Here is a 24,734-nt window from a genome sequence, read left to right as displayed (position 1 = left end):
TACCAATGCCTTTATCAAAGAACTTAACATCTTATCTGCCTTCTTTCAGAAGGCCTAAAACCATGAATTCAAAAGGAAAAATTAAGTGGTTAAAAAGTTCCACTTTGTATTCCCTAATCCTCAGAGATATATAACAGGACACAACTTTAAATGGTACTTTTTAGTAATATAACAATATGATAGAGAATACTAAATACTTCTGGTAACAAAGGGGAGTTATTAATGAAATCTAGAGACTTGAAAGGCCTCCCATTATCCAGCAATCCAATATTTTCACCAACTTTCTCATCAAAACATTTAATAAGCAATTATCTAAAAAGTAAAACCGATTCATTTCTTTCTCCTTCTCTGGTAGAAGTCTGAATGGTTGGCTGAGTGGACCAAAGTTAAATAGCAGAAAGGAGAAAGGAAAGTAAAAACAAAGCAAAGCAAAACAAAAGAGAGAAAAACCGGACTGTATCAACTGGATAAACAACAATGAGCCGAAAAGTACTAACAATAACATATCCATTGAAAGTGATATGAGAACAGTTAGATTCAGGTCATATTCACTCTGTATGTTATGCATACATTTTTAAGTGGGATAGTAAGTCTAGAAGCAGAATACTTAGGATAATTCCTTATCATTTCTTCTTGCCCACAGATTCTAAAAGAAAAGCTTTTCCATGACAAACTTCCACTGGAAAATGCCTTTGGATAAAGGATCCAAAGAGATTCTATTCTCTTTTTTGGAGCTTACATATCATAGTTTTGAGTGGACAGAGGACCTTTCCAAACAATACATTTCTTCTCCTATACTATCCCTTGCCTCCTCCTTTTTGTTTTACCTGAAAAACTTCTTCCTCTTCCTACAAGTCTCAGCTGAAATGTTACAACCTTTGGACAGACACATTTCCTGGGCTCTCATCCTGAGTTTGACTCCCATAGCATCTAGACTTCCTGTATCCCAGTAAAACATGCTGGATAATTTTATTCATGAAAATTCCAAGAGCTAGTCTCCTGCAAAGAACATATTCAGAATGTGGAGCCTCATGTGATAACAAGAAAAGGTTCCATATGATAACAAGGGTCACTGAGCATGAGCTTCAGCAGCCTGGAAGAATAAGAAAGAAGGATAAGGGTTTGTTCTTTGTGATTTATCAGTAAAACTCCTGGGCCAACTCTAGGGAAACTCAGCACAAAAATCTTATATTCTTTGATGTTTCTGGATGTAGATAGGGAGTGGTTTTTTTAAAAAAAATATTTTATTTATTTATTCATGAGAGACACAGAAGGAGAGGCAGAGACACAGGCAGAGGGAGAAGCAGATCGAGTCTGATGTGGGACTCGATCCCAGAACCCCAGGATCATGGCCTGAGCCAAAGTCAGATGCTCAATCACTGAGCCACCCAGACTCCCCAGGCAGTGGTTTATTTATTTTGTTTTGTTATTGGGGTGTTAACAGACAGAGGCAAGAATCAAGGTAGCCCAGCGTTATTTGGGTTATATTTTTCAAAGATTTTATACCTAACCGTGAAAGACAATTGTTCTTTTTATTAAAATCATTCCTTTAGAACCGTGTTAAGAGTAGATTTGTACCTTGACTACTAGGCTGTTGGGCCAAAACTTAAAGTTAAAGAAGGATGTATTAACTGGACATGATTCAAAGGATTAATAGAACTACTTTGGGTCCAAAATGGAATCAAACCACACAACATTACGTGTTTTCATTAAATTGAGGAAACCTAAGAAACCCATTTGGAAGGCTACAAAATACAAATGTGTTAAACTCATCTCTATAAACCACCAAGGTTTTAAAGAAGTGGATGTAGAGTGGAGGTCAAATTGGACTCTAAGCTACTCCTGCTCTACTCAGGTGCAATGGAGCTGGGGATTTGGCTAAGACTACGGGAATTGCAATCAAGCAAGCTTGTCTACCACTGGGAATGCTGCTTTGAGGGGAGTCAATAAAACACAGTTAAGAGCTTGGGCAAATTGTATGCTCTCTTTATTCTTTAATTTCCTCGTCTGCATAATAATAATAATAATAATAATAATTAACTTAAAATATCAAAGTAGCAGTTATAATAATATTTAATATATAAAATAGTATCAGGCATTTGGTAAGTCAAATGCTATTAACTTTCATGATCAATACTAGTGGTAATAGATACCACCAGAGAAATTTAAGGGGAGTATTATCCAAGGAACAAGAGGAAAAGATTCTGAATCAATTAGAATATATTACCAAAATAGTTCAGGGAAGAGGAGTCCCAGAGGCAAAGAAGAACCACTTTATGGGCATCCTTAGGGTCTGGAGTTGGAGATTATCTCATGGACTTAAAACTACCAGCACCAATTTCAGTAGCAGACTATCTGACTGATTTTCCTGCTGAAGAATAGCTAGGATTCACATACAGCATTCCTACTGATGTGGGGAACAAAGGAAATATAGGTAAAATTAAATTTCCTTAAAACCTCCAAGACACTGACAAATACTTCAGGCAAGCAGAGTTTGACATTCCTCCAGGAACTCCCAACTGCCTTAATGTTAATGCTTTGCTAGAGGGAAAAACAACCTTAGCTTGACAAAAGCTGAGCCTCCAGGATCCTGTGAGTCTTCTTTAGCATATGCAAATCCTTCTGGAAACTTTCCTGATCTGTACCTCCCCCAACTCCACAGTATAAAATTAACTGCTTCTCACCGTACCAAACATGGCAGCCCTTTCTGCCCATGGGTCCTGTCTCCTCCACCTTGGTTTAATAAAACCATCTTTTTGCACCAAAGACATCTCAAGTATTTTTCTTGGCTGTCGGCTCTGAACCCCAACATTTCCACATCACAATCAATGGATCAACAAACAGAAACAAAATTCCAATTATGAGTCTAGATTGAGAGAACTTCTACAGAGAATCATCAGCTAATGGGCCATATAGTTCAAATGTTCCACTTAAGTCTCTATAGAAAATAATTTATTGCCAAGATTACTCTCAGATTTTACCACAATACAGAGTAGCTTATAAATTCTTCCTGTTGGTGAATGGCTACCAAGGAAAATGGTAGTGGTGAGAACAAGTCTACAAATAGTATGAATGAATCAGTATTAGATAACTAGAGTATTTAAATGGAGGACATTTAGAGATCATTTCAGACTGTGATAGTCTAAGATTTCACCAAAAGGGGGCTATAGTCTGTGTCTTTACATTGGATTTAAATAATGCAAAAAGGATTGGAAGGATGGGGTTGTAGAAGGCCACCCAGTCAGATACTCAATGACATCAAAAGCTGGGAGGAAAAAAAGAATACACTGCAAAGATATTTGAAAAATAATGAGTTTGTTTTTCTGGAACAAACTTTAAGTAAAAGTGTAATGAGATAGAAGATTAGAGAAATAAGAAAGAACCAGCATGTTAAAAAGTGTTGTGTCTCTAGATAAGAAGTGTAGACTTTAATGATAAATGAGAGAAATTACTACAGATCTTAGGAAATGATTCTGACAGAAGCATGGATATGGGAAACAAATAACTGGAGACAAAAATGTTTAGAAATCTATTAATTTTACCTAGCCCTTCTACCAAAAGGTTCCTCCTATCAGAAATCCTATAATACTTTATCTAAGTCTCTTTTATTTTTTTTAATTTTTTAAAATTTTATTTATTTATTTATGAGAGACACACTGAGAGAAAGAGAGGCAGAGACATAGGCAGAGGGAGAAGCAGGCTCCCTACAAGGAGCCCGACGTGGGACTCGATCTTGGACCCTAAGATCATGTCCTAAGCCAAAGACAGACACTCAACTGCTGAGCCACCCAGGCATCCCTCTAAGTCTCTTTTATAGTCATTACTTCTATATATACCTTATTTTTATCTACTAGTGGCATGTTCAGACCATAAACTCTGGAGCCAGTCTCCCTGAGTCCAAATCCCAGTTGCACTAGGTCCTTAGTGCCTACCTGTGCCTCAGTTTCCTTGTTTGTAAAATGGAGATGAATAACAGAACCTGCTTCAAAGTGTTGTTAGGAGGATAAATCACGCAATATACATAAAGCATGTAGAAAAATGCCTGGCACATAGTAAGTAGTATAGCTTTAGCTATTATCATTTTTAAAAGTCTTGAGGGCAGGATCTGTGTCAAAATCAACTTTGTATCTCCAAAAGTATTTAACACAGTAGTAAGTCCTGGATAATTGTTAAGAACAATGAAAAAGAATCTAAAGTAGCCACAGTGGGAATGTGACAGAAAAACTACAGGATTTAGCAAACTGAATAAAGACTTGGAAAGGAGAAGGAAAATGCAGATACCCCTGAGATCAAACCTGCATGACTAACAATGAGATTAAGGGAAGTTCAGAAAAAGCTTTTTCTGAATGAAAGGGAGGTGCAGAATGTTTGGATTTAGACATCCTAAGGCTAAAGTGACAATGAGTCACAACAGCTTTGGGAGGTCTGAAATATTGGAGAGGAACAGAAGTATAGCCATATTTTGGAAGTCTGGTACATAAAAGCAAGAGCAGAAGAACTTTAAAGATAGATTTGTAATTGAGATTTTTCATTAATTAAGACTACCCTGGCAGCAAAGGCGGGGAAGAGTTCCAAGATGGTGGAGTAGTAGGAGAATCCTGAACTTGTCTTGTCTTTTGAATACAACTAGATCAACCTTCAACTACTTTGAACAATTAGGACGAGGACTGGAGGAATGTGGAAACAATCTGCAGAGTTGCAGGGAGAGAATTTGGCAGAAGCAAGTTTCAGAGCCCTATATTGGAAGATTGGGAATCCGTGTGGCCGAGAAGAGGAGGAAGCCTGATTGGTGGAGCAAAGTCAGGAAGATGGAGAAGGTAGGAAGATTGCAGTGGTTTGTAACTGATGAGGGACTAGTTGAGGGCAAAGAACAAACTCACGTTCTGCAACTATATAATCAGCCACCTTTCACAATCCCAGTATAGTAGCTCTTTCTGCCCATGAGTCCTGTCCCCAGGCTTTAATAAAACCACCATTTTTCACCAAAGACATCTCAAGAATTCTTCCTTGGTCGTTAGCTCTGGACTGCATCCCACAAAACCTCACCTACATTCCTAAACTACATTATAACCACACAATAAGCCATGGTGAGTGGATCCCTGGGTTGCTTAGGGAGAGACTGCTCCCCATCCTGGAAGGCATTTGGAGGAGCATATTTGTCCTCTCTAGAGACAAAGAAAGCCATTGAGTAGAGCTCAGCACAGGGTCAAGGGGAGAGCAGAGGGAGAAAACCTCTTAACTTTTCAGTGTGAGCCACAATAGGCTTAAACCTCTGTGCATGAACCAACTGGCCACTTTTCTGGGACTGACGGAGCAGAGTGCAGACACCGGAGCAGATTGTGGATAACCTGGCTGTTGCTTTTTGCTATATGCCACAATCAATTCAAGCCTCTGTGATGGCTTTTCTGGAACAAAGGGGAGTAGAAGACTGAGTCGAGTGCAGATGGCTGATAACCTGGCTCCAGCTTTTCGCTGAGTATTACAATAAACTCTAGCCTCTGCATGTGCACTGTGTGATGGCTTTTTGGGGACAGGATGGTGCTGGGCATGCTCTGGGCCTCCCGGTAAGGGACAGGAGCGGGTGTGTACATTCTAGTCCCTTTAAAACTTGGAGTTTTGAATCCCAGCCACTGGCCAGAGATAAAATACAAGAAATCTATGGTTCTGAGTGTGCCAACAAGCTGGGTACAGACAGGTTAGGACAGGGAATGACAAGGGCCCAAGTCACAGGAGATGGCTCACTTTTGTAAGAGGGCTTCCTGAATAGCAGTTGCTGGGAGATCCACTCCCCAGGGACAAGAGGGAGAGGAAAGGCCATATTTAGCCTCCTTTACCACCCCTCTGCACTTCCATCCACCAGCACAGTCTGACTCCAGAGAGAAACACAGTGCCTCTAGTGGAGGCTGGAGCTCCCTACACTAAACCCCCTGACCTGGCAGGAGCATCTTTAGGAGGGCAAGTCAGCTTGTGAGCCAATATGGAAGGCCTCTCCCTGGGACACCTGGGTGACTCAGCAGTTGAGCATCTGCCTTCTGCTCAGGGTGTGATTCCAGGATCTGGGATCGAGTCCCACATCAGGCTCCCTGTGGGGATGCTGTTTCTCCCTCTGCCTGTGTCTCTGCCTCTCTCTCTGTGTCTCTCATGAATAAATAAATAAAATCTTTAAAAAAAAGAAGGCTTCTCCCTCAGAAGACCAACACAAACCCCCGCATCTACCAAGTCTACTGATTAAAGAAAGCTCAGCTTCCAGCTTAACTTCACAAACAAAATCAAAGCATACCTACTTAGAGGAACAAACATTTGCCACTACAAGTAAGGAGGAATTATGTAGAGAAAGGACCAGTGGGAAAAGAGCAGTCAAAACACAACAGCAGAGTGTACACAATATAAACCAGAATCACTCCCTGAAGATTTTATTGTTATTGATATTATTATAGTTGATTTTGCTGGGTTTTCTTTTCTTTTCTTTTCTTTCTCTTTCCTCCTTTCTTTTCTGGACAAATTGACTAGATGGAGAAATTCACAGTGAAAGAAATTTCACAGAAAAGAAATATTGTTAAAATGTCAATTCTACCCAGTGGTAGTAGTCTGCCATAGATTTGATCAATATGGATATAAGTAAGATGTCAGAACTAGAATTCAAAGCAATGATTATAAAGATATTAGCTGACCTTGAAAAAAAGCATAAAAGCCACTACAGAATCCCTTACTGCAGAAATAAAAGAACCAAAAACCAATAAGGCTGAAAAAAAATGCTATTACTGAGATTGCAGTAAAAAACAGAGGCTCTAACTGCTAGGGTAAAATGAGGTAGAAGAGAGGGTCAGTGATTTAAAAGACAAAATGATGGAAAGTAACAAAGCTGAGAAAAAGAGAAAAACAACTACTTGATCATGAGGAGAGACTTTGAGAAATCAATGATGCCATAAAACATAATAATATTTGAATTACAGGGATGCCAGAAGATGAAGAAGGGGGGAGCAGGTTTATTTGAGCAGATTTGAACAAATTCTAACTGAGAACTTCCCTAATTTGAGGAAGGAAATAAGCAAGCATTCAAGTCCAGGAGGCACAGAGAATCCCCAACAAAATCAATAAAAATAGGTCAACACCCCAACATCTAATAGTGAAGCTTGCAAATTTTAGAAATAAAAAGAAAATCCTGAAAGCAACTCCAGACAAGAAGTCCTTAATCTAGAAGGCTAGAAACATAAGGCCAGCAGCAGACCTGTCCACAGAGACTAGGCAGGCCAGAAAGGACTAATATGATATATTCAAGGTGCTATATAAGAAAAATATGCAGCCACGAATACTTTATCTGGCAAGGCTGTCATTCAGAATGTTAGGAGAGATAAAGAGCTTCCAGGACAAACAGAAACTAAAAGAATTTGTGATCATTAAACCAGCCCTGCAAGAAATACTAAAGGGAATCCTTTGAGCAAAAAGAGAGCCCAAGAGTAACAAAGACCAGAAACGAACAGAGACAACATACAGAAACAGTGACTTCATAGGTAATACAATGGCACTAAATTCATGTCTTTCAGTAATTACTCTGAATGGAAATGAACTAAATGCTCCAATCAAAAGATAGAGAATATCAGACTGGATTTTAAAAAAGAAGAAAAACAAGACCCATCGATATGCTGTCTATAAGAGACTCATTTTAGACACAAAGACACCTCAGATTGAAAGTGAGGGGGTGGAGAACCATTTATCATGTTAATGGACATTGAAAGAAAGCTGGGTGGCAATTTTTATATTAGAAAAATTAAATTTTAAACCAAAGACTGTAATAAGAGATGAAGAAGGACACTATAACATAATTTAAAATTATATCATAATCTTATTGTATATCCAACAAGAAAATCTAACAATTGTAAATATTCATGCCCCTAACTTGGAAGCAGTCAATTATATAAACCAACTAATAACAAGTTAAAGAAACACATTGATGATAATAATACAATAATAGTAGGGGACTTTAACACCCATTCACAACAGTGGACAGGTCATCTAAGCAGAAAGTCAATAAAGAAAAAGTGCTTTGAATGACACACTGGATCAAATGGACTTCACAGATACATCAAAGCATTTCATCCTAAAGCAATAGGATATACATTCTTCTCAAGTGCACATGGAACATACATTCTCCAGAATAGGTCACATACTGGGTCACAAATCAGGTCTCAATCAGTACCAAAAGACTGGGATTATTCCCTGCCTATTCTCAGACCACATGCTTTAAAACTCGAACTCAATCACAAGAGAAAATTTGAAAGGAACACAAATACGTGGAGGTTAAAAAGCATCCTACTAAAGAATGAATGGGTCAACCAGGAAATTAAATAAGAATTTAAAAAATTCATGGAAGCAAATGAAAATGAAAACAAAACAGTTCAGAAACTTTGGGATGTAGCAAAGGCTGTCCTAAGAGGGAAGTACATAGCAATACAGGCCTGTCTCAAATATACAAACTAACCTTACACCTAAAGGAACTGGAAAAAGAACAGCAAATAAAGCCTAAACCCAATAGGAGAAGAGAAATAATAAATATTAGGGCAGAAATCAATCAAATAGAAACTAAAAGAATAGTAGAACAGATGAGCAAAACCAGGAACCAGTTCTTTGAAAGAATTAATAAGACCAATAAATCCCTAGCCAGACTTATCAAAAAGAGAAGAGAAAGGGCCCAAATTAATAAAATCACAAATGAAAGAGGAGAGATAACAACCATCACTGAAGAAATACAGACAATTATAAGAACATATTATGAGCAACTATACGCCAACAAATTAGGCAATCTGGAAGAAAGGATGCATTGCTAGAACCATATAAACTACCAAAATTGAATCAGGAAGAAATAGAAAACCTGAACAGACTCATAACCACCAAGGAAATTGAAGCAGTAATCAAAAATCTCTCAACAAACAAGAGTCCAGGGCCAGATGGCTTTCCAGGAGAATTATACCAAACATTTAAAAAAGAATTAATAGCTATTCTTCTGAAGCTATTTCAAAAAAAAAACAGAAGTGGAAGGAAAACTTCCAAACTCATTCTATAAGTCCAGCAATACCTTGATCCCCAAACCAGACAAAGACTCAACCAAAAAGGAGAATTACAGACCAACATCCCTGATGAACATGGATGCCAAAATTCTCAATACTAGTCAATAGGATCCAAAAGTATATTAAAAGGATTATTCACCACAACCAAGTGGGATTTATTCCTGGGCTGCAAGGATGGTTTAATATCCACATGTCAATAAATGTGATACACCACATTAATAAAAGAAAGGATAAGAACCATATGACCCTCTCAATAGATACAGGAAAAACGTGTGACACAATACAGCATCCTACTTGATTAAAATTCTCCGCAGGGTAGGAATAGAGGGAACATACCTCAATATCATAAAAGCCATCTGTGAATGGCTTTTTCCCCATTGCAAATAGGGGAAACATAGTGAGCTTTTTCCCTAAGGTCAGGAACATAACAGGGATGTCCATTCTCACTACTGTTGTTAAACATAGTACTAGGATTCCTAGACTCAGCAATCAGACAACAAAAAAGAAATAAAGGCAACCAAATCAGCAAGGAAGAAGTCAAAGTCTCACTTTTTGCAGATGACACAATACTCTAGGGGGAAAATCCGAAAGACCCCAACCCCAAAATTTCTAGAACTCATACAGGAATTCGGCAAAGTGGCAGGATATAAAATCAAAGTACAGAAATAAGCTGCATTTCTATATACTAACAATGAGACAGAAGAGAAATTAAGGAATTGATCCCATTTACAATTGCATCAAAATCCGTAAGATACCTAGGAATAAACCTAACCAAGGAGATAAAGGATCTGTACTCTGAAAATTATAAAATACTTATGAAAAAAATTGAGGAGGACCCAAAGAAATGGAAAAATGTTCCATGATCATGAAATGGAAGAACAAATATTGTTAAAATGTCTATGCTACCCAGAGCAATCTATACATTCAATGCAATCCCTATCAAAATACCATCAATATTTTTTCAGAGCTGAAACAAATAATCCTAAAATTTGTATGGAACAGAAAAGACCCCCACAGCTAAAGGAATGTTGAAAAAGAAACCCAAAACTGGTGTCATCACAATTCCAGATTTCAAGTTATATTACAAAGCTGTGATCATCAAGACAGTATGGTATTGGCACACACACACACACACAAAAAAAAAACAGACAAAATAGATCAATGGAACAGAACAGAGAACCCAGAAATGGACCCTCAACTCTATGGTCAACTATAGACCATAGAGTTTGTTCTTCAACAAAGCAGGGAAGAATATCCATTGGAAAAAAGGCAGATTCTTTAACAAATGATGTTGGGAAAATTGGACAGCCACATGCAAAAGAGTGAAGCTGGGTGATGTTATTACACCACACACAAAAATAAACTAAAAATGGATGAAAGACCTAAATATGAGACAAGACTAAAGGAAAAGACAGCAGCAATCTCTTTGAGCGGTAGCAACTTCTTTGCAAGACACATCTCCAAAGGCAAGGGGAACAAAGGCAAAAATGAACTATTGGGACTTCATCAAGATAAAAAAGCTTTTGCAGAGCAAAGGAAACAGTTGACAAAACCAAAAGACAGCCGACTGAATGGGAGAGGATATTTGCAAATGTCTTATCAGATGAAGGGCTAGTATCTAAAATCTATAACAAACTTATCAAACTCAACATCCACAGAATAATCCATTCAAGAAAGTGGCAGAAGACCCGAACAGACATTTCTCCAAAGAAGACATATAGATGGTCAACAGACAGCTGAAAAAATGTTCCATATCACTCAGCATCAGTAGATAACAAACCAAAATCACAATGAGATACCACCTCACACAAGTCAGGATGGCTACAACTAACAGGTCAGGAAACAAAAGATGTTGGTGAGGATATGGAGAAACAGGAACCCTTTTATACTGCTGGTGGGAAGCTGGTACAGCCACTATGAAAAACAGTATGGAGGTTCCTCAGAAAGTTAAAATTAGAGCTATCCTATGACTCAGCAATTGCACTACTAGATATTTACCCAAAAGATAGAATAGAAATGCAGTGATCCGAAGGGGCACTTGCACCATATTATATAAATAAAACAGCAATGTCCACAAAAGCCAAACTATGGAAAGAGCCCAGGTGTTCATCAACAGATGAATGAATAAAGATGTGGTATATGTGTGTGTATATACACATAATATATATATATAATGAAATACTATTCAGCCATCAGAGAAAATGAAATCTTGCCATTTGCAACGACATGGATGGAACTATAGAGTATTATGCTAAATGAAGTAAGTCAATCAGAGAGAGAAAAATATCTTATGATTTCACTCATATGTGGAATTTAACACACAAAACAGAGTATCATAGGGGAAGGGAGGGAAAAATAAAATAAGACACTGAAGGTTGCTGGAGGGGAGGGGATACTGGGATGGAGTATCTGGGTAATGGGCATCAAGGAGAGCACTTGATGCAAAGAGCACTGTGTATTATAGGCAACTGATAAATCACTGAACTCCACCTCTGAAACTAATAATACAGTATAGGTTAATTAACTGAATTTTTAAAAGTTAAATTCAATCAAAGACTACCTTCTCTCCACTGAATACAAATTAGTCAGATATTGTGTTCATATTCATTATCTCATCTAAATCAGTTTAACTGCTATAAATTATAGCAAAAAAAAACTATATGCAGTAAAGAAATCCTTATTTTAACAGATTACAGAAACTGAACCATTTTATTGGGCTTCTATATAACCAAATAATAAAATGTTAAAAGTAACAATAATAAGAAGTAACGTAGAACTTACCCTGAATCACAGAAACAGTTCCACAGTCCTTGGCCATGACTCCAGAGTAAGCGATTAAAAACCCGGTTGAAAATTCGATATAAACTTACTTCCTCAGCATCAGGTACCTTCCAGATGCGTGGAAGAATTGTTCGAATACTTGTTTTTACTATGTCCAAAACCTAGTGGAAAAACCAAAGTTATTTCAAGATCTAGGTGTATAAGTGTGTGTCTGAAATTCAAAGATGAATATATGTAAATCAAAGATATATACACACACTCATTCACTGAATAATAGCACACAGTAAAAATCCCCAGATATAGGTCCAAGCATTTATGAAACTCTGATGTATGACATAGGTAGTAAGTTAGACCATTGGAGTAAGAAGAGATTAAGTTGAAAATTTAAATTTAAGTTAAATTAGTAAATGGAGACCAAAAAAAATAATGAGTTTTGGGATCCCTGGGTGGCGCAGCGGTTTGGCGCCTGCCTTTGGCCCAGGGCGCGATCCTGGAGACCTGGGATCGAATCCCACATCAGGCTCCCGGTGCATGGAGCCTGCTTCTTCCTCCGCCTGTGTCTCTGCCTCTCTGTCTCTCTCTGTGACTATCATAAATAAATGAAAATTTAAAAAAAAAAAAAATAATGAGTTTTATTAAGAAAATAAAGTTGAATTCTCCTTCACTCAATTAACAAAAATCAACGGCAGAGGGATTAGGGCCTTAAGTTTAAAAAATAAAACATTAAATATCTTAGTGAAAAGTACTGGTGAATATCTTTTAGTCCTTAGGCTAGAAAAAGATTATTTTAAGTCACAAAAAAAGTATGAACCATAAAACATTATTAATAGATTGATTATACTGAAATTAAGAACTTCTAGACACCAAAAGATACCTTAATAAGGAAAATAAAAGATCAAATTAAAAAATGGGAAAAAACTCAGTGGTTAAGCATCTGCCTTCGGCTCAGGGTCTGATCCTGGAATCTCCAGATCGAGTCCCACATCAGGCTCTCTGCATGGAGCCTGCTTCTCCCTCTGCCTATGTGTCTGCCTCTCTCTCTCTCTCTCTCTCTCTCTCTCTGTGTGTGTGTGTGTCTCTCATGAATAAATAAATTTAGAAAAAAATAAAAATAAAAAAACCATGTATCTCCAACAAAAGATTAATATCAGAAATACATAATGAACATCTGACAAATTGTTGACACAAACACCAACAACTTAGAAAAAAAACAGACAAAAATATATAAAACTGGAATTTCACAAAAGTGAAAATGTTTGCCCAATACACATAAGAAATAAATATTAAAACTATAATAAGATATCATTTTATGCCATTTAACTGACAAAAATTCAAAGTCTAACAATACCAAGTGCTAGAGAGCTAGGGATATGCAAGGTCTCCTAGACATTATTAGTGGGAGTCCCAAATGGTAAAGTCACTCAAAAATAGCTTGGCATTACCTCCTAAAGTTAAAAATTCATATACCTTATAACCTAGCAATATTATTGCTAAGAGAAACTCTCTCAGGGGTTAAAAACAAGAGGCATGTATAAGAATGTTCTAACAGCTGTTCACAATTACACCTGGAAACAACCTAGTTGTCCTTCAGTGGGAAAGTGAAAAAATCAACTGGTACACTCATTCCCTTGAACTATTACATAGTAACCAAAATGAATGAAATACAGCAACACACAAAACACAGAACACCTTAGTAATATAATAGTAAATTTCTAAAAATGCAAACCTGAAATTATATACAGTATGAAACTCTTTTAAGAGAAGTAAAAACAACTAAATATTAAAAATACATGTGGGGAATAAACACAGACATAATAATTTATAAAGAAAGAAAGGAACTGGTGAACCCTGAATTCAAGAAAATGGCTACTTGAGACATGGAAAGGATGACCAGGGGGATGGAGGAGAGTCATTTGATTAGATAATAATAGATCATTGCCAGGAATATAGCTTTTGTTTTGGGTGTTGGGGGTCACATATGGTAAAATTAACCTTAAAAACACTAAATAAGAGCAGGCCAAAGACATACCAATAATGAGAGAGTACCATGAAATAAGGACTATGATTAAACTAATTCAAAACAACTGAAATCCTAGAGGTTTTTTAAAAAAATTATAAACCCAAAAAGTGATTTCGTTCAATTCACATGTATTTAACACTTATGTAGGTATTTCCAATGAAATCTTTTTTAAAGTTTATTTTTATTTATTTATTTATTTATTTATTTATTTATTTATTTGAGAGACACACAGAGAGAGAGGCAGAGACGCTGGCAGTGAGAGAAGCAGGGAGCCCGATGTGGGACTTGATCCCGAACTCCAGGATCACGCCCTGGGCTGAAGGCAGACGCTCAACCACTGAGCCACCCAGGTGTCCCCAGTGAAAACTCTTTAAAAAAAAAAAGTAAGCACCAACAAATATAGTTATTCAAATTTCAATACACGAAAGTAGATTTTTACTTTTTTAAATTTTTTTTTCAATTTTTGTTTTTTTTAAAGCAATCTCTACATCCAACGTGGGGCCCAACTCACAACCCTGAGAGTTGCATGCTCTACCAACTGAGCCAGTGAGGTGCCCCAGGTTTTTACTTTTTATTTTATGTATCTCATTGAAGGAACTGCCTGTAAATATGTGAGTGAGTGGTGAGAAGGGAAAGAAGCTTGCAAATATAAAGGCTGAAGGAAGATAGAATTTCTCTCAATTGGCACAAATATATAGAGACTTGGAAGCAGATAAAAAGAAGAATTTAATTTGTCTGTCTTTAAAACAGCCATCTTTTTAAAAGTGATACTAGTTATCTTCTGAAGAGGTAAATGTAGAATAAACATCTGTTTAAAACCAATTCAGTAAAAAATTTTCAAAATAACATTCTATTTAGAGAAGAATATCAGCTCCAGCTTCTCATGATGAATGGTGTGAGTAGCCTCAGGCCTTCCCCTCTTGTTCCTGCTTCCTTCATCCTGAAGTGGAAACAGTACAGCAACTCCCACTGCAGGTCAGGGGCCTGTCAGATGAGGAGGCAGAGAATAAGGAGAGAAACTGCAATCTGTAATAAAGCCACTTGGGAAAAAAATTATCCTGGAAAGGCTTGTTACTACAGATAACAAATGCTTAAGCATTAACAGGACATTTTTTTTAACTCTAATATGAATTATTCATAATAATGCTGTTAGGTCTATTAGACATGAATTCGTACCTTTTATTTTTTACAATTTTCATTTAATCTATTAGTTTAACTCTATGTTTTTTCAAGTAGAAAGCAGTACTCATGACTGATGTGATAGAAGAATCCACACTAGCAGTAAATGATAAATTTAAGTCATTTCTCAATTTTCATTTCTACCTTCTATGTATAATGAATAATAACAGGCCAAAAGTTATAATGTAGAGAAAAGGTAAAAAGTAGCCATGTTAACATTATTTTCATATTCTACTATTTCTTTTAAAGATTTCTTAATTTGGAGAAGGGAGAGGAACAGGGGAGGTGAAAAGCACTCCCCACTGGATGCAAAGCCCCACACATGATCCTGCGATCGTGACCTGAGCCAAAATCATAGTCAGATGTGTTATCCATTGTGCCACTGGCCCCCTTCCTGAGCCAAAATCAAAGAGTCTTCCACTCAGTCGACAGAGCCACCCAGGTGCCTCTTTCATATTCTATTATTAAATAATTATTCAACTTTACAGCTTTCGAGATGATAGGTTATTTATTTTTTTGAATACAGTTTGTGGAAAAATGCTTATGATGCGCAAGAACAAAAGAGAAGGGCAACTAACGGGCATCGCCTGCCTGCTCTATACCAAGCACCGCACTAGGTACATTCCTTAGTAGGGACTCTCCTGGCCACTATTCTGCACATGTTTTATTCTTAGTTTAGAGGGAATTTTCAAAACATGATGGTCTAATATTCTAGCCCACACATGACTAAAAGCAACTTCTGAAAGTGGCCAGGGTGTTAGAGGTGGAGAATGCTTCTGCTCTACTCCTAAGGTCTCCTCCAACATGAAGAGATGAACAAAATATCCTAGGCCTCTTGTAACACAACATCATCTCTACCTTAGTGATTTCCCAGAATCGTGAGACTAGCATGGTCTAGGCCACCCAGAAACTTGCCCCTTCTTTCCTGAGCAGCTCATGGGGAGCACACATTGTCCTTTGCTGCTCTTTGCCTTCAATTTTAAAGGAGGCAAGCGCCCTGGCCCTGAGGAAAGGAATGAGTTAGAAAGAACTATAATTTGGAGGGCATGAGGGCATGCAAACCAAGGGCCACAAGAACCTGAATCCCTCATCTCCACTCTGAGCATTCACATACACTCTTTCCTCTGCTTGGGACAGTCTTCTACCTATTCACCTGGTGAACCTACTCACGGTGACCTTTACCTGCCATTGACCTATGATCCCTTCATCCTTTGTTTTTCCCCTATTAATAATTAGCTTCCTTTATTTTAATTTCCTGTTTAATATAGACTGTTATCTACATAAAGGAAGGCATTATGCCCATAAAAAACTTATGTACCCAAGGCTCAAGACAGGTCTAGCACTCAGCAGGTGTTTTATCTTAGTGAAACTGTTCCTTACAGCAAGGTGAAACCTATGCAAACGAGGTAAAAATCAGAGCTAACACTTACTGAGGGCGTCCTATAGACCTCCCTGTGGACCAGGGACTATTCTAAACACTTTTATATATAGCAATCCATTTAACCCTCAGAACAAAAACGTAAGGTAGATACAAATTGGTCTACAGTTCGTTTCAAAAAATCTTGAGGCTATATTCCACAATCACACACATTACTATTTCTGCAGGAAAATATGTGACTATTCAAACCAAGAGACAAGACAGAAATAACACATATATTCCTGTCAGGTCGCTGTCACCAAATGAATTCAGGTAGGTTAGGTTTTGCTGCCTAGTGGTTACGAAAATTTTTAGGTTTTGAGGACATTTCTGGATCTCATTTTATGGATGGGAAAACTCAAGCATGGAGCAGATAAGTATCTTTGCCAAGATTACACAGCTAGTAAATAGATTACACAGCTATGTAGACAGATCTATGCTCCTAAGCACTACCCAACACTGCCTCCAAATTAATTTGACCTGTCCAAGTGTCAATAGCAAACCCTAGAAAAGAATCAAATTGTCACTTCTTAGATTCAGATTTGCCTCTACTCAAGTAATACTTGGGAAAATGGATGGGATCACTGTGTATAAGCAAGACTGCCGGGCAGTCCGGGTGGCTCCGTGGTTTAGCGCCACCTTCGGCCCAGGGCCTGATCCTGGAGACCCGGGATGGAGTCCCACATGGGGCTCCCTGCATGGAGCCTGCTTCTTCCTCTGCCTGTGTCTCTGACTCTCTCTGTGTGTCTCTCATGAATAAATAAATAAAATCATAAAAAAAAAAGACTGCCCAGGCACCCCCTCCATCAGGGCCATGGCAAAGAGTCTTATCTGCTTAAAAGGCTATACAGGGCAGCCCCGGTGGCTCAACGGTTTAGCGCCTGCCTTTGGTCCAGGGTGTGATCCTGGGGTCCCGGGATTGTGTCCCACATCAGGCTCCCTGCATGGAGCCTGCTTCTCCCTCTGCCTGTGTCTCTGCCTCTCTCTCTCTCTCTCTCTCTCTCTCTCTCTCTCGAATAAATAAATAAAATCTTAAAAAAAAAAAAAAGGCTATACAGATGGGGAGACAGGGACTGTATCTTTAGCAAAACATCCACTGAATAATTTTAGTAAGGCAGAGAACAGACAGGTAAAGAACCAGATTGGAAAGAGGTAAATTAATGCCAGTTCATTTGTAATGCTCTTTTGGATATCCAGGTGCTTTGGGGTTAGAACAAAATGGATGGAAGATGAATAATTTGTGAAACACAAAAAAAAAATGGTCAGCACAGTGCCCTTCAGGTTTATCTGTGGACTCAAGTGAGGGTAAGTTATAGAATACAAGTATCCATTTCCTGACACTGTGACTTTTAAAAGCATCCTGAGCCAACATTAAGCTCTCCGAGGGAAAAATAAATGGGAGATTCGGTCAATGAAAACATTAATAAAATGAAAAGAGTTGTCTTTCCCATATGAAATATAGCATGTTTGAAAGCATAAAGTACACAAATTCATATTTTGCAAGAATATACAGATGTTGAATGACAAACTGCTCCATATGGCTGAACAGTTGGTTCTAAATTAAAATAATGGCATGAGGTGAGGGAGGTTTAGAAATAACATTAAAATCACTACATGCTGTACTAATGATGCATGCAGCAGCCATGGCTATAGGGTAAAGGCATTTTTGCTGATGCAAAACGAACAGCTCTGTGCAGCATCTATGTCAGCCCAAATGAAAAAGAGACAGAAAATAATAACATCAAAATGTATGCAGAAGCAACTAGAGTAGGTATTAAAAAGAAATTGCTATTTAGAGAAGAAACACTTGATAAACAAAGATCTCTTAGAACCCCCAAATAAATGCAAATATAGCATAAGCTTAACATCACTATGAATTTCTCTTCATCCTCCAATCTTGGGTTATGCCTAGATATCACATCAGAGAATAAGCTTTTCAGAAAATTTGGCATTCTTCACAGCCCACCAACACTGCAGTATTTTCATACTTCACATATATTCCTTATAAATTATATAAAGCAGCTACATTCTTGGCAGAAAACTACATTACGCAAGTGTGGAGTTACCACAACATGATATTAAATAGGATTAGCTATTTCCATTTTCACCTGGTGAGGATTCTTTTCAGTATCTAATTCCCTCATCCTTGACCTTTGAAATTTACATCCATTAAGGAAAATTTGAAATAAGGCATGTGAAAGAGTTTGTGTGTGTGGGTTCTAATCTTAGAGTTTTATAACATTTTAATGAGCAACCAGAAAATGCTTGGATCCTGGAACAGAAAAAGTGAGATATTTCAACAATGGTCTATAAATGGAATTAAGAGATTTTAATGAGAGTTTTACACATTCCACACCTAGCATAGTGTGTGGGACATGGTAGTCCCTCAATTAGTGTCACTGAATGCATGCATGTTAGAGTGAGCAAATAACTAAATGAACGAATGAACAACTCTCAAAATCCCCAATGTGCTTAGCTTAGTTCTAGTACCAAACAGCAACCGATAAATGCCTGTCAAGTTAAATCGTATCACACACAGCCTTTGTGGCATGCCATTAGACTCAACCTGCTTCCAAGACTGCAGCTAACTGACAGCCTCCCCATTCAGGATCCACTGCAACAATCAACTTCATGCTCTCCTCTGCTCCCAACCAAGGCATTGAGCATGGATGGGATACCAGAGAGGGGTTATTCCCCCTAGCACGATCCCTCTAACAGCTATCTTTGTTCTGGCTCCCTATCAGCCCGATGAGGCTCTCTTAGAACTTCACAAGTCTGAGGTTCTTCCTCCCCAGCCCTCCTGCCCTCCCTTCACCACCGGCAGCCCCAAATTGCAGTTTGAAGGCTCTTCTTATCTACTTGAACTCTCTCTCTCTTTTATCTGTCTTGGGTGTTTTCTCTTATAAATCTCTTTCACTTCTAATTCTGTCCTATGTCTGCTCCCCAGGCAACAGAACTGACACAGCCTTCCAGTGATTATTATCATCCCAGACAAAAGAAGGATAGATCTGATTAATCCACATCTAGATGTAAATTAGTTAAGTCTTTGGCCTTCTAAATAGGTAACTTTTTATAATATATAATTCTACATTCCACAGCTGACCCACATTCTAGGTTTCTCAAAAACCTGGATGCAGCTTTTGGCTTTATAAAGCAATAGGACAGGTTTCAAACAGTCAAATAAATGGTTACAATATTACAACCCAACAATTTTTATATCCCATTTCTACATATCCTACCTAAAATAATTCTGCATATGAATGTAGAAGTACATTCAGTACAGTAGCCTCCCCTTATCTGTGGATTCACCTCCCACAGTTTCAGTTACCTGCGGTCAACCACTGTTGGGAAGTAGATGATTCTCTTTCTGACCTATTGCCAGAAGGTCAACAGTTGTCTAACACTGCATTACTCACTTCACTTCATCTCATCATATGGGCATTTAATCATCTCACATCATCACAAGAAAAAGGGTGAGTACAGTACAATAGGATATTTTAAGAGAGAGAGAGGCCATATTTTCAAAACTTTTATTATCATATGTTATCATTGCTCTATTTCATTATTAGTTGTTAATCTCTTACTGTGCCTAATTTATAAATTCTACTTTACCAGAGACATGTATGTATGAGAAAAAAGCCTGGCAGGAGGCTCCTTAGTAGGAAAGAAATCAGCCTGCATTTTACCCTTCCCATGCCTGAGCACCCTCCCATATATAATGTGTCACTTCTTCACAACCCCCCCCCCCACTACTTAATGTTACAAATCTCAAAGAAGTTCTGAGAAGTTACTTGCCCCAAGTAAAGGGATGAGATAGTAATGACACCAAATCCATGTGACTACAGGTCCAGTACCTCTTTCCACTAATAGTGCTCCTTATCAACATATAAAGCTTTAAATTTTTTTTTCAATGCACTTTTCAACTCATTATTATATTGGCACTCATATTTCAAGAAAAAAATCTTTCAGTCAATCATTCTCTGATCCCACTTTACCTCTGATTTCATCTGAAATAAAAAGATTGGGAAGAGGTAGAGTAAAAAATGTTTATATATAGAGAGAGAAATCAGACAAAACATATTTAACTTTGTCTCAATGATTATTTTCACAATATATATCTTTAGGGACGCCTGGGTGGCTCAGCGGTTTGGCGCCTGCCTTCGGCCAGGGCGTGATCCTGGAGTCTTGGGATTGAGTCCCACATGGGGCTTCCTCATGGAGCCTGCTTCTCCCTCTGCCTGTGTGTCTCTCTGTGTCTCTCATGAATAAATAAAATATTTTTAAAAAACAGAAAAACAATATATATCTTTATACTTATCTTGTCTGAGCTAAATTTTAAGTATTTCACTTAATTAATTGTAATGCTACTGATTAAATGAACAGAATGTTAAATATATATTTATACATATATACATATATATATATATGTATATATATATCCCAATTAAAAATTCTTTGTTTATGTTAGAACTCAAGACCTCTGCCCCTGGCTGGCCTGATGATGTGCATTCATGATGTGTGTATTTGTTATGCTTCTTTTTATGATCATGGGTGAAAGAACCTAGAAACTTGGCAGGGTTAATTTTACAAAAAGGAAAAGTTTTCCAAAAATTCATTTCCTTATTATTCAAATAATTACTCATGGGTAAGAGCTCTTCAATGACCCTTGCAGTAAGGGCCAGAATGCCATCACACTAAGAATGCTGCTGAAAGCTGCCTTCTGTTTCTTTTGCTGGGAGCATTCCACCTTCTACTATGCATCTGAGAATAAGGGTCTGTTTTGGATAAAGGGTTTTATTTTATTTTTTTTTTTATTTTTTTTTTTTTGGATAAAGGGTTTTAAAGAACAAAATGGCTGGGGAAAGAAAAGGAAACTCGGTGATCATAACCATAGTAAGAAAACTGCCACAAATAAGTTGCACATGTATAAATCCTGGGCTTTCCCATTCTCATCGTAGCCCAGGCCTACCATCTCTGAGCCAACTCTCAGGGCCTCTGTGACAATGGGCAACTGGGCAGGATACACTTGCTCTAATTAAGATCAGCCCTTATTGCTCCAAGAGTCAAAATTCAAGCTACAAATTTGTCTGCCAAAAATAGAACTAAATTACCTATGTATAAGTATTACTACAATTGCTTGGGTATTGTAAACTGTGGGACTTTAACAAGCTTTGTATTGAAGATGGGAGATCTTACCACTTTTTACAAGGACAGAAGACATATAGTAATTTTGGTTTATGCTAAAATGGAAGGAGCAATAAAAGGGCTCAAAGAAAGGGTAACTAGATACACAAGTCGTACTACAAACCATGCCTCCGCACATCGGTGCTTCCACTCCTGTAACATAACAGTGTATGATAAACCTGGAGATGTGGAGGAGAGGATTACACAAACATAACCCACTCCAAATATTCTTAGAGTAAATCAGCAGAGGAGAAATAGATATACTGCCAAGAGTACTTGCAAGTAAATTTATAAGCAATCATTTAATCTTACTCAAAATTTATAAACCAAATTGAGCATAACAATCCTAAAGTATTAAATAGTTTCTTCTAATTCACAAATATTACTACTATTCACACACATCATTTGATTATCCCGTACAATGTTTATCAGACCTTCTCTAATCACATGTAGGAAAACAGAATGACAGTGTCTTAATTTGTTGTTGCTGTTCAAGTACACACACATTACTAGTGAAGAAAAAAGGAAGCAGAATGAAGCTAGCCCCCCATTGACAGAGTTCATAAAAGAGTCTAGAATTGAGTCAACTTAATAAAAAGAAATCCTCCTACAGGTAACTACAAAGTAAGACAAACCCCTGGCTTTTAGAGAAGTGGAAAAAAATTAGTACCAAAACCTCTCAAGGCAGATCGTAAGTACAACTGAGTACAAAGTGCCACGAGGATCTACAACAGAGAAAGCTAACATCTGATTGGAGAGGAATCCAGACAGGCTTCACAGGAATGCCTGTGTCTCCCTATCATTCTGCCATTTTAAAAAAGACTGTTTTACCTTGAAAAAAAATATAGAAAAACATACAAAAACAAAGAGAAAAACAACACCAAACGTCACCACTTTCATTCCCTTGGCTCAGTGAGCCTACCTACCCTCTAGAAAAACATCATCTTAACAACTTGGTACCTAGTTTGTAAAAATTTTTAATGAAAAAATTTTAAAATAGTACATATACATCTATCATTTAAAATGGGCTAATACATATTATTGCACAACATGACATGTTTTTTTAATTTACTATCTTGATAGCCTTTTTGGATGGCATATAGAAGGAAAAAAATTGAGAGAGGCATTATTTCTTTGAGATGCCCATGGCAATGATGCCCAAGGCAATGATGACCTTACTGGACATTCTTGCAAACCCTTTAATGTTATTTCTCAGCAGGAAGATAACTGAGAAAGTTATTATCTAAGAACATATTTAGAAGGCTGCCCTGGTCTGCCTAGCTCCACACTGTCAACTACAGTCCTCACTAGACACATGTGGCTGTTTAAATTTAAATTAATTAAAAGTAAAAATTTAGTTCCTCAGTCACAATAGCCACATTTCAAATGCTCAATCAGTGGCCACATGTGCCCAGTGATCACTGTGTTGGACATCACAAATACAGAATATTGCCATCTTTGCAGAGAGTTCTATCAGACAACATCCATGGTCTATCAGACAACCTTTTTATTTCAGCTGGCTAGGGAATGCAAGTTAGTCACAAAGACTACATGGGTGAGTAATGGAGAAGGAAAATGAAATGAAGGCCACCCAAATCCAGAAGGCTCCCTCTGTATTAAGGTGATCCACACATAGTTGGCATTTATTACTTTGAACCCAGAATGTCTCTGGACATTTGAAAAGGAACACCTGAGAGCTGACGGGCTCGTGGGCTCCGGATGACTGCTTACTGATCGTATCCTTCACTCACGATTAGTAAAGTTTGGCTCATTTTACTAATGTACGTTAGTTTCCTATGTTGCAAGTCATAATCCTGTGCTATCTCTCAGGTTAAGAACTATGAATGCAGCATAGGATTCAATTTAATGCAGCTGAATAGTGTGGATGTGCTATAATTTATTGAACCATAAATCTATTGATAAGACATTTAAGTTTCTTCACATGTTTTGCTCTCACAAATACCATTGAAGTGAATGCTCACGTATGTCTATCTTTCATTTACTCAGACAATTACTGGGTATGATAAAATGCTGTAAGTAATTTTGCTGAGTCATAAGGTTATGAACATTTGTAATTTTAATAGATACTGCAAATCACCTTTTTAAAGAGTTGTAGCAATGTATTCTCCCTCTAATAGTAGAACAAAAGCTCTTTTATCCAGACTATTTCCATCACTGATATTATCTGTCTTATTAATTTTTGTCAATATGATGGTTTTTACTTGCTTTTCCTTCATCATTAGTGAAGCCAAGGATCTATTTACATGTTAATTGGGTATTTGAAGACACATAAATTGTCTTTTCATGGCCTTTTTATGTACTTTGCCATTTTATTTATTAATATTTATAGGATAGCTTGTCTCTTGCTGGTTGATTTGTAGGAGGTTTTCGTTTGTTGGCGTCAACTTTGTGTTTTATGTACCACAAATTTCTGTCTTCCTCCATACTCCTGCCCCCTTCTCCTCAAGGCTTCTGTTATTTGTTTTAAAGTTTTCATGTAAACAAATCTGTCAATATTTGCTTTAAGACTTCTGGGTTTGAGGTTTTTCTTAAGAAGTGGTTCTCCCATTCTGAGATTATAAACATATCTTTTTAAACTTTTAATATTTTCTTTTTTTACATATTAAGCTATAATCTATCTCATATTTATAATCTATCTCGTATTGATTTTTGCAAATGGTGAGAGATAAGACTCCAACCCAATTTTCTTACAGATAGGTAGCCAATTGCTTTAGTATTATTGGGGTGGGGGAAATTACCTTTTCTCCACTGCTTTAAAACATCCTATTTATCATGTATTATGCCTTATAAATACTTTAATCTTCTTCTGGACTATTTCATTTTAATTAGCAACTTACCTACAGTCTTCCATTACAAAAAGTACATGGACCTGAGAAAATTTAGGGTTCTGATTCTAATAAAAAGTCCTTATTTTGATCAATCAAGGCTACAGTCAGTAACTTAGCAAACATTTATTTGGGGCTTATAATATGTTTTCAGTTTACCTCTGGATCAGCTTTGCTATACTGTCCTCAATGGCAGCCCAGTATTTGGCATACGATAGAAACCAAGTAATTAGTTGTTGAAT

General features: G+C 37.4%; 1 protein-coding gene across 2 annotated transcripts in view; it reads right to left on the bottom strand.

The window, feature by feature from the left end:
- TTLL7 (tubulin tyrosine ligase like 7) overlaps positions 1 to 24,734 on the bottom strand; it is a 142,793-nt gene that overhangs the window by 18,550 nt on the left and 99,509 nt on the right. For both annotated transcript variants that reach the window (XM_072754734.1, XM_072754735.1), the window contains exon 19: positions 11,847 to 12,007. In XM_072754734.1, the coding sequence (XP_072610835.1) occupies positions 11,847 to 12,007 (161 nt within the window). The remainder of the gene's footprint in view (positions 1 to 11,846; positions 12,008 to 24,734) is intronic.

This window comes from Vulpes vulpes, chromosome 3 (assembly GCF_048418805.1).
Source record: "Vulpes vulpes isolate BD-2025 chromosome 3, VulVul3, whole genome shotgun sequence".
NCBI lineage: Eukaryota > Metazoa > Chordata > Mammalia > Carnivora > Canidae > Vulpes > Vulpes vulpes.
The sequence above is the reverse complement of the archived record's forward strand: the minus strand, read 5'-3'. Positions and strand labels throughout refer to the sequence as shown.